Source organism: Triturus cristatus, chromosome 1_2 (assembly GCF_964204655.1).
Source record: "Triturus cristatus chromosome 1_2, aTriCri1.1, whole genome shotgun sequence".
Taxonomy (NCBI): domain Eukaryota; kingdom Metazoa; phylum Chordata; class Amphibia; order Caudata; family Salamandridae; genus Triturus; species Triturus cristatus.
The window spans coordinates 351,905,327-351,920,946 of record NC_140580.1 but is presented as its reverse complement, the minus strand read 5'-3'; the positions used below and the strand labels follow the sequence as shown (position 1 = coordinate 351,920,946).

The 15,620-nt window shown below is 42.4% G+C and overlaps 1 protein-coding gene across 3 annotated transcripts in view; it reads right to left on the bottom strand.

Annotated features, from left to right (window-relative positions):
- The window catches only part of CASP9 (caspase 9), a 133,018-nt gene that overhangs the window by 92,172 nt on the left and 25,226 nt on the right, over positions 1–15,620 (bottom strand). For all 3 annotated transcript variants that reach the window (XR_014961309.1, XM_085604158.1, XM_085604160.1), the window contains one exon: positions 3,142–3,346. Coding sequence is in view for 2 of the 3 variants with exons in the window: in XM_085604158.1 (XP_085460284.1) it covers positions 3,142–3,346 (205 nt within the window). In the remaining variant the exon portion in view is untranslated. The remainder of the gene's footprint in view (positions 1–3,141; positions 3,347–15,620) is intronic.

The following is a 15,620-nucleotide window of genomic DNA, read 5'->3' as shown; positions in this document are numbered from 1 at the left end:
TACGTGAGACATTAATAATTGCACTTTGGTCAAACTTAGTTCTCTGAGCCACAGGTAAAAATGTGGTTACTGGGCCCAGACGGTGGTGGAGGAGGTTTCCAATGGTTTCCTGGGGTTTGCCCCATTATGGTTCTGCAACCTGGACTAAATACAACCTCTTCTGCACTTAACTCTCAGAGTAGCGAGGGCAAGAAGAATCAGGCTTCTCACGGGTGAATTGGAGGTGCATGAGATCAAAACTCAAGAAATCAACAAACGGACACAATTGCTTCGATGTCCATCCCAGTGCTATTGTTGCAAAGAAAAGAAACCCTAAATCACACAGTAGTACTAAGTACAACACAACTTAAATTTAAAGTCCAAGTCGATGACCGTTGTGGCACCACACCCGCCGATTCCTCCTTCTGCACTAACACATACTGGGTGACCCCTCTAATGGCTGGTTCTCCACCTACCTCCCCCCCTCCCCCCCCCCCCCCCCCAAGTAGTAAAGGCAAAGGAATTAAACAGGCGTAGCTGCAGTCTCTAATGTCCCCACAAGACATACACAAACTCAGTTCACTGTTTTCAAGTTTCTTACCCCTGAAGGTCTAGTCGGTATGAAACAGTTTCTGGTACTCTCTAGAGAGAAGCTGGCACTAATAAGTGAGAGCAACCTGGGAGGCCGCAGTGTGAGCAAGGCACCGCTGTATCTTTGAGAATGCAGGTACCCTTCCCAGACTTTGTGGTGCAGTAGCCCAAGAGTATGGTGTGCAGAGACTGTACTAGACGGGCCTGTGTTGTCTCACAACAGGTGTAGCCCACAGAGGGACAAATAGGCAGTTACGGCCTGACTGGCTAGAAAAAGTGATGGTTCCTGCCAGGAACTGGGTATGAGATCGGGACACCCTCCTTGGTATGGATTGCTCCTGGTTCACTCTCAGCACTCCACTTCCTTTGGATGTTCCACAAGTCTGGGGACATGCAGTGCTGCTCCTCCAGGGCCATCTCTCCTGCTAAGCTATCTAGGCACTAAGACAGACCCTCAGCTCCTCCAACAGAAAGTCCAGACTTCCGATGATGTCACCTCACCACTGGGAGATTGCTAAACACCTTTCAGACAGCATTCCTTCCGGTACTCGGCAGAGCAGTGCTTTCCTTGGTCTTGAAGGATTTGCATGTTGAACAAAGTGGAAGGTTGGTTCGGCTTTTATACACATTTTCTAGACAGGGGATGTGGATCCACTGCATCGAACACGAGAGTTCTTCTTCCTTTCAAGTGTTCCCTTAGGCTGCCCTACAGACACAGCCTTTGTGTACAGCGATACTTGTCATAGTAGCCAGCACTGGGGATGTCTCCAAACTGATGCACCCACATCACAGGCACTTTGAGTTGTGAGGTTTCTGCACCTGACTGTCATTGGCCCAACTATAGTAGTAATTAAAGATAGACAACAAGGCAGGCCTGACCTACAAACTTCCTCAGCTTACACAACTGAACTGTAGTGCCACCCTTCTCTTCAACCATATTCCAAATGGAGGTGAGCAGGAAGAAATGCATCAGTAGCCCCTTGATAATCTTCATGGAATTTTTTTCTCTATCCTCCTCACTTCAGTGACTGGATATACACGATCCGAAAAAAAGAATGCTGGCAATACACTTCCACTGTCTAGAGCAGCTGTTCTCATCCTCCATCTTGTGAAATGCCTGGTCAGGGGTATTCAAAATGGATCCCATGGGCTTCAGTATTCAAGCTCACTCATACACATAGCCCTGCCACTATACACAGTACACGTATGCATGCACAAAACATATGCATGAATGTCAGAGCAAGGATCTAGGCATATGCATAACAGAGCATTATATAAAAGTAGCCAGTAGGTATGGGCATACCAGAGCATTATACAAGAGTAGCCGGTAGGTATCACTCTCAGTAATACAAGTAAAAAGTTCTGGGCACACTATTAACATTCCAAAACATGGAACACCGCCACCACTTCTTCATGTGCTATACCAAGGAAAGGGGAGGTAGATGTTGGCTGACATAATTGGAACTTGGTCTACACTTCCACATCACTCCAGGACTTCCCACGGTCACAAACAGGCCTATGCCTCTGTCAACGCAGTTAAAGTATGCTGCCTGGCCAAAAAAAGTCAGGATACCCGATATGCATAAAGTTGAGCACTCAGGACAGGGGAACTCGTCCCTGGACTATGCAGGGGATAGTTCCAGCCCAACAATAGCAACAATTCTTTTTTTTTTTTTTTAAAGTAACATTTATTTGTAGGAAAATTAGTCACAAGTTATATCTTCATTATAAATGAAAATTGTATGTGGGACAATTGCTTGAAATAAATAGTATCTCTGTACAATACCCTTTAAAATAAAAATTTGATATGAAGGCTAACAATAGGCTCTATTTCATCTCTAAATTTAAGAGGCTTAAAGTCAACATTTCCATAGGCTGGGACAGGGAGGTTATCCCTGAAATAAATTAAAACATGTAAAAACGAATACCATTTTGATTGCTTCTATTCATATCATAAAGCAATTTACAAGAGCTAGATGTCTAGTATATATGTGGGTGCTACTGCGCTCAAGTTCATGGCATCGATGATTGGGCGTGTATATTTAAATGGGAGTTGAGATATTTCTAACAGTTTTATATTTGCAATTTCACACTAACTTAAGTGCTGTGTAAGTGCTATTTAACAGTGTGAATGGCTACGAGAACGGTTAGCTTTTTGACATCATCTCCAGTGAGGGCACTTCACACTTGAGCTGCAATATGCGATTTTTTCTTCGTGAATTATACTAGATTTTTTTGCTTAGGAGCCCCGTCCTTGCTTCAGTCATAGTTGGTGGAGGAACCCCGTCATAAAGCAGGCATAGGGCAGACTGCATAGAGTTCATGAGTAACTGTTTACTATATATAAATTTGATCATGCTAGTGAATAGTTGATTAAACTAATTTACATCTTCAGAGGAGAGTACATTAAGCTTACCTTTCCATGGCATTTCCCTTCCCCACTACATCAGGATATCCATGTTTTAAAGGTTGAAAGCCAGAGTATTACTCACCTCACCCACACACAGCCACAAACAGAAAATGCACATTAAAATCATAGTTTTAGTGAGAGGGTGAGGAGACCAAACATACGCTTTGAGGCAGGCTTCGGTACTTCAACTGGTCTTATGTGAATTGGATCCAATTTCTGCTTCCTGCATCCTTCGCGCAGTAATTCTGCAAGTTCAGTCTGCCCAGTTTCTTCCAAACACTCCACAAACAATTGAAAAGCGCGACTCCCGCGTGTTTGTAGATCTATGACCAGCTGCCTGGCTTGGTCTCTACGGGTCCCAGCCCTCTGTGGATGAAGGATACACAGGATACAAATAAAAATTGTGCTTCAGACTGATAATGTCATTTGATAGTTCAGTTAGGAAGTTTTTGTCCAGCAGGACAAACACATGATTATTTCTCAGCTACAGGCTTGTACATCATTGGTTATAAATTTTACTCTGTTCTGTCAATGGCATAAAAGTCTACATTAAAAACCACTGCATAAAAAACACAAGCTAAAAAGGGAATCTGTATTTACGTTTAAGGCTTAAAGGTAACGACTCCAAGTTAATAATTGCTTTTAAGGTTAAAACATTTTTACTGTGTTTGCATAAGGAAAAATCTAAATGATACAATACCACTAAACAATATGACCATAAGATTCTATCAGTGTAACAGAGCTGTAATGGCGGTGCAAATAAGATGTTGTTGCAAACATACACATTTGGCACAATTGAACATGCATGTCATCCCCTCGTGCACTCTTATTGCCACTTTTCTTAATATTTTATGCTTTGTGGATCTGTCTGAGGACGTGTAATGAAATAAAATATTAACACTTAACATTTTGTTGTAAATTACTACAGTTGCTTTAGATCAATTTCTCTTGAACTGTAAAAGCTAGTATTATTATAGTTAAACCAGGTTCTGGTGAGGAATAGTTGGTGTGGTAAGGACCATATTGTGCCTGAAACAGCAAGGGTGTCCGTGTGTGTGTCTGTGTGTGCGTGCTCTGATATCCAATATAGATAGAGACAGTGGTGATAGGTAAGGAATTTGACTGGTGCTTCTGTTCTAACGGTAGTGGCAGGTGAGGAGCTCTGATCCATATTCTTTGTCTGTGGTTGAATTAAAAATGTAATTTCAATGCAACTCGGCACACAGCATGCACAGTTCCTCCACAATGTGCTAGACACTATTAATGCGCTCTTAACCATGAAAACGTTTACACTTACTATTGAAATTAGCAGTGTGCTAAAAAAGGACATTGAATACAGTTTCTAGTTTGGCCCAGACAACCGTCCAAAGGTTCAGGTCTCAGAAAACGGAAGATCATGTCTGCTGGCGTGCCAATAGATGTTTCATTGAGCTAGCATCTGTTGTTGTGTAAGGATTAAAGTCTGGAAATTCCTGTTTCAGTCACCAATCTTGTAATTTTGTACTTCCCTGTTCAAAGGTTTTCCTGTTTTTGAATGTTTTTGTCTCATGTCCTTAGAATCCCAGACACTACCAAGGTGTCATCAAGTTGAGTTCTACAGAGTTAGAGTGTATTTGGTCAATGAGACCTCCAAGTACTCTTCCTGCTATGTCCAGGAAGTAATCACTCTGGTGGACTATGGTCGACTACTTGTTGGTGGTGGTGTGAATTAGCAGCCTAGGTAGAACCTTTTCCTGTACAATTAGGTCTACTTTACTGATATCTGAGTAAGAAAGAGAAATCAGACTGATACATACTAGAGGAGTACCTCTCCACCCCAGGCGCACTAACCTATACATTTACAGGCACATGAACCATATCACATTGGACTCCCTAGTAAACTCAAAGCATGATTACATCTATACAGAATGGTAAAAACAAACAGGGAACAGGACAACTAATGTGTTATTGAGGACAAACATTTTTGCCAATGGCAGAAATGTAATTCTAATAATGAAAAATCATTCTATTATTGTAGGAGTGTGGAATTCCTATCGCCAGACGCCCAGGGCATATTGTTTGTGGTCAAGGACACAAGATTTCATGCTTATTTTGTCCTTGGTAAAAAGTTGGCCCAACTCCCTGCAGCACAAATCCTTTGACTGACAGTTTACAGTACGCCATTATGGATCAGGGAAGGGCATTGTCGGCTGCTAAGGTAATATTTGTGTCCATTTGTTAATGCTGTTTGAACTTGTAGTTATAGTTCACTAATGCAAAGCTTTTATTATTAGGGTGAGCACTCTAGGGAAATGTTGTAAACTCAGACTCACTACTGATCGTGTCAGTACACAAATGTGTGCATACGTTTACAATGGTTAACAATACGAGTCTATGTATAATGCTCTCAGAATGCTCTCTGATTTAATGCAAATATCTGCAAAACTTGTAACCAAGACTGATGATTCTTTGCTTTCTAAATAAAGTGTCAAAAAATGTACTAGGAAAAATGTTTTGCTAAACTACTATACATTCTAGGTACCATTTCCTTGAAGCATCATTTAGTAAAATGCATGCTAGTATTTCCCAAAAATGCTCATAATGGAAAATCAGTGTCACTAGTTTCTTTCAAATCTCTTTATTGAAAAACAAAATGCAATCTTCTAACACCGCATAGTTACATTGACAAGTTTCCATTAAATACTCAGTTGACTGCATAGATTCACGCAATTTTGGCATTAGCCTGATCGCTGTGTGTCATAGTTCTGTAATCATAACAAATATGAGCATAGTTGTGTCTTGCTAAAAACCATTAGCTGCAACGAAGAATAAGTACAAAAAAAAACTAAGTTAAAGATAGAAAAGAAGAAAAGGAGATCGACAAGGATGAAGAGGGGGTAGAGGGTCGTTCCAAGTAGAAGGCCACTGGGTTCCCTGCCTGGGGTTAAGGGGTGGGCATCGGGCTACCTACATTGTTATTCTGAATGGTCTCCAGTGAAGTCTCAGATTCTCGGGCTAGTGTAGCGTTCTAGGCGGGATCAAGCATGTGTGTTTCAACCTAGAAAAGTAGTCTCCTAGCGGCTGACAAGTGTGTGTGAATTTAGGTTCAGTGTGCGTCATACGGGCTATGTCACTAGTTTCAACAAGATTATGTGAAACATGAAAATAAACAAGCACAAGCAAAGCCAAGAAGTCTGACAATGGTGGTCAGCCTTTTGGTTTTGTTAATGGGTGTTCTGGTTTGACATGGTGTTTGTAAAACGCTATTGTTGTGGGAGCTGCCGGGCTCTCACCATTATACCAAACATTGGTAAAAAGCAAAAATATTTTTTGGTCTCAAAAAGCACACATTGCCACAGTAGTTCCTGGCACTGAACAAAACTACATTGTGTGCCGATATGCTCCTTGTGAAAGAGACGAATGCTGTCACTCACAATGAAGTAGATAGATAGAATACACACTGAAAAAAATCAGTCTGATCAGGGGTTGAGGGGAATATATTTATAAAAAGTTGTATGCCTATATGTCAGCTATTTTGACCAAAAAATACAACAATGTTGTTTGGAATATAGCGAACAAAAGGCATACCCCTACACCTCATTCACAATTTTGCAAGTCTTAATAGCCATAGTTTAAAAGACAGAATGCAAAAAATGCATTTTAAGTTCTCTTCCAAGTGCTGTGTATTGTTTATAGGTTTAAGTTTATACATGTGTATGTTGAGCTAAACAAAGATTATAAATATCCCATAGGAGTCCATGGTACAAATTTACTTTTTAATTTAGCTAATGCTAATCGTTCTAGTCTAGGATGAAAAATAAGAGTCTAGGTCGAGTGAAAGTCACCCATGAGGCAGAAAAGTGTTTTAGACATTTTGCCCTTTGCAGGAGGCAACGTTAGCACACTCATAAGAAAGGTGATCCGTTTCTACCTTTGAGCAGTGCTAGCCCTAAACATCACAACACAGAAAGTAAAATATAAAAGAATATAGGTAGCCAATGAGAAACCCAAACCAAGCCATTAAGGGGATTACAGATACACGAGCAAAGTGAAACTCTGCAACTTTTACAAACAGACCCTTTCACCACACATAATCGGATAAAAAGACAGCTCCCTGCCTGCAAACACGGAGCAAATTTAAAGCAGATATGTATGGGAAACTGTAGATGGGTCAAGAAGTATAGACCAGCATTTTATCAAGTTTTGATGAGCTTGTAAATAAATATGAAAGGAAATAACATGGGATGCTGGAATGTGCGCAATTGCCCTTAATGGGAAACACATGAATGGTGCCCAATGAGTGAAGTCCTATTTTATCTTTATCTGTAAACACAAGTCATGTGAAGGCGGTTGCGGGTTTCCTCAAGAAAAGCAGTGAATTGTAAGTTAGGTTTCTCTATTAATAAAGGTAAATGTTAACAAGTGGTTTAAATGGGCAGGTACTGTTCGGCACTAAGTACCTGCTTTTTTTCCATTTGAAAAGGAGAGTACCTGTACTCCTTAGCACTGCTGCAATGCATTTATTGGGCGAGTACCTGCACTTCTTAGCACTGCTGCAATGCATTTATTGGGAGAGTACCTGCACTTCTAAGGAGCATACAGGTACTCTAAATAGTGAGTAACTGCACTCCCATATTTCCATTTAAAGCACTGGTGTTACCAAACCTATAAGTCGCCACAATCACCGGATACCAAAAGACGTTCAACTTGTGTGTCGTTTCTCTGGCCCACAATCCAGCCAGTGCGGACATCCTACTGTGAAATACTCCTTTTTGTGCAGGAATGGGAGTGAGGCGAGATAATAAACAAGCAACGCATACAGTCTTAATGCCCCACAGCTTATATTAAAGCCTGCCACTATTTTCCGCCCTGTTATCACAACTTCAGGATCAACTGCCTAAAACTGCATGCTAGCCTCAGATTTCAGCCCTTGCCCACAGCTGTGTGTGTATGTGAATTTTAGGTCAGTTGGGTTGTGTCTGAAAGGCTTCCTATTCTGCTCTTTTTCTGGTGAGTCGCCATTCTGCAGTCTCTGGACTCTTCGTCTTCGGTCAATTTCGGGCTTTAATTCAGGAGGTTCTTTCCTATTTCAGTTTATGGTCCTCCTGTTTTCTGAGAATTAGAGTGGTCTTCCTCTGTCAAGCTGTCAACTTTGTCCAATTAAGGGCACCAATGTTACTTTTTCGATTCCTCCTATGAGGCCATTGCTGATTGTTATTCCCTAGTTGCAAACCTTCCATCCAACATCCTTCCAATGGTTTTGATCTTGTGCTTCCCCTCTGCTGTATGACGTCTGTCAGTGGAGTAAGTGCCTAGTGTGTGCGCAGCGGTATCATGATGGAAAGCTGTATCTAGAGACAGGGGGAGGAAGGTAAGGCCAGACTCTCACAGGACTTGTAGAAGAATACCCCCAGTATCATTCTGGGGAAGAATATGGTGAAATCACATTTGGTCACGTGAGTCAATGAGACACCATTTTCTCCTTGCATATTGAAGGCCAGGAAATTTTAATTTCTTATGCTTCTAAGGGATGCTGGAATCCTTTGGTGCTCCAGAGTGCCGAACTATGAAATTCCCTACATGGCAAGAAAGCCCCTATAACACGATGGGGTGTCTATGAGAGAGCGCTTGGTTGACTGTTACGAGGGGGAAAGCTCACTTGTCATGGTGTTGCACTTGACCTTATAAGTAACACAAGAAAAATGTTAGTTGGATTTCTTCAATTTGTTCAGAGCAATTATCTAAGAGATTCAATTAATTTCTAAGGCATTTGAACGGAATTGGTTATCCTTGAGTCATTAAAATTGTTACAAGTATTTCTGCAGAGAAAAATAACAGCTGTAAACTATTTTCAACATCTGTCTCATAAAGCAGGAATTGTCAGTGCATATGTGACAAATGTTGTACAAATTTGCTTCTTTCATAGATGTTAGCAGGAATTCTAGGAGAGTTGTTCTATCCTAATATTGTGTCTTTAGCAAATCAGGTCTTGTAAGTTGCTTTCTTTTACCACAAGTGCAGCTAAAAACCAAAATGAGCCGCATCAGGTACTACATGCTGCCTTCTCTATGCTACATACTGCTTCCCCCTCTCCAATCTTCATGTGTGCATGAGAATTTCAGCAGCATTTTTTTTTTTAAATCATTGGTCTTCTCAATTTTTTATTACTATTTTGTTTCTGAGCCCTTGGAATTTTGGTTCTGCTTTTCCTAAGTGATGCACTTTTGCTTTTGTAATCTTCAGGTCCACCCTTGTAGCTATGCTGAAGCTTGCACTGCTTGCAGTCCTTTACAATATCCGTTGAAGCCCAAAAGGAGCTTCATATTCATTCGCAGCGTTAGCTGGAAAGAAGAGAGAATGGTGCATGAACCAATCTCTGGCGAACACTCTTGAATTTAATCTTCAAAATCCGATATGAACAGAGTAAATGTCACAAGTGTCTGAGACAAGCCATGACAAACCTCTTGATTAAAATGACTCTTCCTTTGTACACTCTTGAAACTGAGCACATTTAAACTGTCCTTTGGCACAGAGAGCATATTGTTTCAAGAAATTATAGACAAATGTTTAGTAATAATCCACTTCGCTGGAAAAATCTATTTTTTTAATAGGCATCTGGCAATGACAGGATGAATTAAGATTGGCATATTAAATTTGGAACGATTTTCCACAAATTCTACTAAGCTCTTGAAAATCATGATTAAGATATTTCCAACCTTATAATTAAAATTAAAATTTCTCTGGCTAGTTACTTAAGATTCTCCTTGTGGTTTTTGGGGGTGCCAGAGGGTGCCAACAGTTGTGAGGTGAAGGATGACACAGCAAAGATCTGAGAAGCATATGGGGCCTGTAGCTGGACTAGGGACGATTGCAATTCACTTTGGTACCACTGGAATGCACTAGAGTGGAGTTATATGCTGCATGTGGGTGTGGATGGCTGTGGGCATGTCCACTGCTTCGTCTGGGATTGGAAACCTTGTCCAGCGAGTAGGCTTGCGAAGAAGTGAATAGTAGCTCGCTGTGCTTAGAACAACAGTCTTTCTTGTGAAGAGGACAGTCACTCAAAGGTGCCGTGACAGGGTAAGCGAAGTCCATTTGTGTGGCAACCAGGACATCTGGGAGAGAGAAGGAAGGAAAAAAGCGGACTGCTTCAAACCTCTGAATTGTCAATAAGGGTCAGGTAGGGTAATGTTCTGGATCAAGGAACCTTGACAAACTTAGAAATCCAAAGAACCCATTCTGCAGTTGTAGCTGCAGCCACAAGTGCAAAACTTTGAGCCCAGTCAGCCATTGTCTCATTTTCACCACAAGCGCCATGCAGGAAATAGCACTAAGGAGAAAGCATTCCAAGTTGAACATAGTTATCGGATTTACTCTTTAACTTTTAGTTTATTCTGACTTTTGCCTCCCTCACGTATCCATTTTTAACTTGAAACAGAACTAGTCATCAGAAGTATGAACTGTGATTAGTACTTGGTCAGGGGTGTAACAAAAGCCCCCACACACCCCGCTCCAGAGGGCCCCTCAGCAAAGTATGCTGGCCTGAGAGCTCCTGAGTGAAGCAAAAGGGGGGGCCTCAATGTACTTTGCAGGGGGACCCCAAGAGTTTCGTTACGCCATTGGTTTGGTGTCCCAACGTTTAAGCCATCGTAGTTCCCAATTAGACAGCTATTTATAGCTCGTAAGATTCAGCTTCTATCCATCCTTTGAATCATTCCTTCTCGTCCCCCTTACACCGCCACTTCCAACCAAATATGCATTTTGTGGCAATGAATATATTAAATGCTGTGCACAAAGCCAAATTGTTTTTAATTTTAACATTATTTATTCATTTCTGATATTGGATTCTAGATTTCTTTTTTTTTGTATACACGACAGATCAAATTCTTTGAAGCGTGTTAAATTTAAAAAAAACTAAAATAATTAAAGACTTATAGGTAAAGATTAAAAGACCAGGCATGATGTTCATAGTAATTGAGGCATTGTAGTCAAGTACTCCTTATCAAGAACAACTTAAATTCCCAGTTATTTTAGCACTATCACTTTATAATTAAAGATAAAAACCTTGACTAAAAGATTGTTGAAAGGGCCCCACTTGACTTTGGATCCCTTGGAAGTCTCAGGTTTTCCTACCATCTTCTGAATTTAACTTTAGTTGGAACTCTGAATGTTACTTGAATGTAGGTTCCTAACTAGTATAGGCTATGAAGCGGGCACTTCTATGCTTTGGTCAGCTTGTTTCAAGGGGTCATATCCAAGATGTAGAAGGCTTTATTTTTAAATTCTGAAATCAATTTGTGGCCAGCCGAGTATAATTAAGCCAGATTTTCTAGTTTCTTGCTTTCTCAGGAGGGCTATTCTTGCTGCTTGATTCCATTCCTGTTGCATACCACTGATCAGTATTGGGAGAGGATTTTTTACTACACTTCAGTGGCGCAGATGTGATCATCAGGATTATGAAAAGTTGCACTCTGTGTTTAGTGTGGGAATGGTATAGTCCAGTGCGGCTTGAAGGGAAGTCGCTGCCCAACACCACTGCCTTTATTTATAGGGAAAGTGATAGGCCTCAGAAAGACGTCACTGTCTGTTTTTTCATAGAATTGTACTGGAGCTGCGACTGAAATCACCTTGTTATCTGTGCCACCCAGTACCATAATCTCTATTTAGCGTTATTAAGGCAGGGTTGTTTTGTTTCTTTAAGTAGAAACCTGGTCCACGCAAATTGTAACATCGTTCTGCCTCTTCGGTTTTTTTCTCCCAATACGGTGTACTTTGGTGTCCTTGATGTACATTGTACAATGCATGCATCATGGTTCCATAATTCAAGAATGGCACCATATAGATGATAATAAAAAGGGTGAAAGAGATGAAAACAGACATGCTGCATAAAACCCTTGACATGTAGCATTCTCATTTTTGGCTGCAATATTTGAAAAATTCCTTCGTGTACCTATGACAACATTTGAGATTCCTATCCACTCATTTAGCCGTTTAATCGCAGTTGTGTGGTCTACAGGGTTATCAACTGGCTAGCTATTGAGAGTTATAAGCGTTGCATGTCAACCTCCATCTGAGAAAATACGGCGATATGCTCGGAGGTTTGCAAAGTTATTTTCTATGCCCAAGATGGATCTGAAACTTGATGTTTGGTGGTGGAGCCAGTTGTATTCAACGTTGTTATTGACATAGTCTGGCAATTTACCGTTATAGGGTTTTACTTGGATTGTTTACATAGGCAGTAGTTGGATATCAGCTCAACATCAACAGAAGCTTTATTTAGCAAGAGGATAGTTGTATGCACTGCACTCCCCTGCATTGATAGTGGTTTTCCTCTCATTTTCATGTGTGCCACCTGTAAAACGGACATTCAGTGATGGAGGGAGACATCTTGTGAACTGATTATTTCTTTACTTGGCAACCTATGTAAAAAAAAATTTGGGTGAAGATGCAGCCTGGTTTCAGGTTCTTCTTTGTACTTTTTGGGAAATATTGGTGGGGTACTGTGAGAAGCTGGCCTGGTATATGATGTCCACTAATGTAAGTGGGCACCTTGCACAAATCCAGACAACCCTTATGGTGATTTAAAAGGTCTTAGACAACCTTAGGAAGCTATGTAAGTGGTAGCTGTGGAGAACAGCCTTCAGGCTTAGTCTTGAAGGAGTTTCAAGCAGCTCGTTTTACCAGAGTGCAATCTTATAGTATAGATTAAATAAAAAAGAACCACACAAAGTATTTATAAAAATATGTATTTATTATAGAATACTATATAGTATGTTACAGTATCCCCTACACCGAGATAGACACAAAGCACACAATACTTAAGCAAAGAAATCACAGTAAATAGCACTAATACACAGTGGGCCCCAGGGAGGGACCAAACCATATTCTAAGAAAGTGGTATAAGAACCACAACTCGAGTCAGGACAATGTCAAGAGAACGTAGAATTGCTGGGAACCCACAGAACCACTCATGGTAAGTACATTGGGACCCCACGGGGAGCGTGTGCAGTGTGTGAACACGACCGCGTCCCCCCGTGGAAGTCTATGTGCAAGTCGCGGTTGGAGTTTTAAAGATTAGGGACTCTTCCCAGTGGACTCTGAAGAAACCCCGTGGAAAACAGAAGGTTGGAGAGCCACCCCACTGGTTAATACCGTGGTACCCAAGTTACCTATCTCAGGGAAGCCGGGTGCATAGGTGTGAAGTGGCGTCGGAAACTGCAGTCAAACTCAATGGAGGACTTCAGGAAAGTGCAGCTGCTGGAAGGGAGGAAGTGTCCGGAGGAATCCAAACGTGAATTCTTGAGGAGAGGTACCTGAAAGCAGAGGGGACAGTGTCTGAATCACTCAGGGGTGACCAGGAGACTTGGAAGATGGATGCCCTCCAATGTCGGGTACTTCAGGTAAGATGAAGGTGACCTTGACTCTGAAGCTGTAAGGACCACGTGACGCTGAGGATGACTAGGACCCAGATACGAGCTGTAGCATGAAGGATGTCGAGTGCTGAGTGGTCAGTGTCCGGCAGGAGCACCAACAAGCCATGGCAAAATGCCACCCACGCAGGAAGTCAAGAAAGTGCACGGTTGGGACCAGCAAGGTCCAGGAGACTCACCACAACCAGGGGAGTCAGGGCAAGCCCTGAGCAATCAGGGGAGCCCAAGGAAAACAAAGGTGACCCTCAAATGGACCCACAGGCCAAGCCACAGGAGTCACAAGAGGACCTCAAGCAGCTCACCAAAAGATGGATGCCACGATGCACACGCTGGGATGTGGAAGGAGATTCTAGTCACTGGAGGTGCTCGAGGTTGGGGCTACTTGGAGCCCGAAGATCTTAACAAGCCTTTGTAATTGCAAAGGGGATGCGGTACCCGGGGCTTCGGTTATTGCAAACCCCACAAGGACTACTGGCCTCAAACTTGGTAAGACGGAAGAGCAGGCCTCAGGAGCTGAGGAAAACCACCACCTGTGTTGCAAAGCCCACGGAGTTCGGAGGAGCTCGCGATCTGCAGACCGGTCGACTTCGTTGCGGTGCCTGCGAATGCAGGGGAGGGACTCCTTTACTCCAGGGGAGATTACTTTGGTTGTCCTAGATGCTTCACAGGCCTTGGAAGGTTCCTGTATGATACACAGGCACAGACGCTGAGGCAGACTGGAAGGGAGATGAAGTCAGGCCCAAACAAAGTCCAGTGAAGTCCAGAGTGCCCGGATGGTAGAAGTGCAGTGGTTTCAATTCTGAATCTTATCCCACGACGAGTCTAGGGACCTACACCCAGGTAAGCCCTTAAGTACCAGAGGGAAAGGGTTGGGAAGATTCAGGGGATCCCCCCCAGGGGAGGGCCTGGACAGGGCAGAGGTTACTCCCATGTCCTTTGTCCAGTTTGGCACCAGAGTGTGAGCCGACAGCTCCCAGGACTGGTTTGAACTGGACTATGCACAGGGACACCAAATGTGCCCCTCATGCACTCTTTCAGGCGCTGGCAAGCGCACCCACCCAGCCCTAATACACTAAATCCTGTCTGAGAGGTGGTCACACCTCCCTGTGACAGGATGCCTATTGTCCAGCCTTCTCCTGCTCGAACTTGGCTCAGCAGCAGGAGGGCAGAAATGTGTCTCCGGTCGGCAGCAACTATTTTGTGCTGTCCGGGACTAGAAGGCTGGTACCGGGAACACAGAGCCTAATGGAGGGCTCTTCCAGTGCTTGGAATCATACCTCCCTCACAGTTTATGGTGTGTGGGTATGATTCCAACATGTTTGATACCAAACATGATAGGATTTGTTGCAGCCGTTTTCGAGATGGTCATTGCGCGATTACGCAGTGCCCCTCTATATAGCATATGGCTGCTTCACTGACAACTCGGGAGAATGGACTCCGTAGGCTGCAGGGTGTCCTGTTCATGCAGGGGCACCCTCTCACTTAGAACAAAGCACCCTGCCCTCAGGATTGTAAAGGGCTGCTATAGGGGTGATTTATAGGTTTTAAGTGCAGTGACCCTTATATATAGTAGACCTATATCTTTAGTAAGTGGTGCATACACTAACATACACAGGCTGCAATTGCAGGCATGTAGTACAAATTTGAATGGTCTCTCATGGGTGGCAAAATGTATGCTTCAGCCTATGGGAGACCTCTGTGGTACCTATGCTCTGGGTACATGTGTACCGTATACTAGGGACTGACAAGGGTACCCCAGTATCCAATCTGAGATGTACCCAAGTATTGAATACAACAATTTAGGGAGAAAGCAGATAGACTGGGGTCCTGTTAGCAGGAACCCAGTCAGAATTGTCAAAATCAGCATCAGATCAAGCAAAAAGTGGGGGTAACCATAAGAAGCAGTTCCTAATTTCCTACAGGTACTAATTTTGAGAGGGACTCGGGAAATTGGACTGCTTTATAACCTCCTCAAATTTCGCTTTTGATTTCTGCAAATCCGATATCTTTTAATTGACACTTTGGGCAGTGAACTCTGCTGCGTTACTGACAATTTGGGGATTCTGATCACTGAAAGTTCATGATCACAAACAAAAATAATATATACTTTTCTGTATCTTGAGCTACTGAAGCCTATTTCTTTTTAATTTTCATCATTTATAACACAGTGACAGCTCTTTTTGCATTTTCTTTTCTGCATTTGGCATTTTTATAGAGCTTCCATTCTTCTG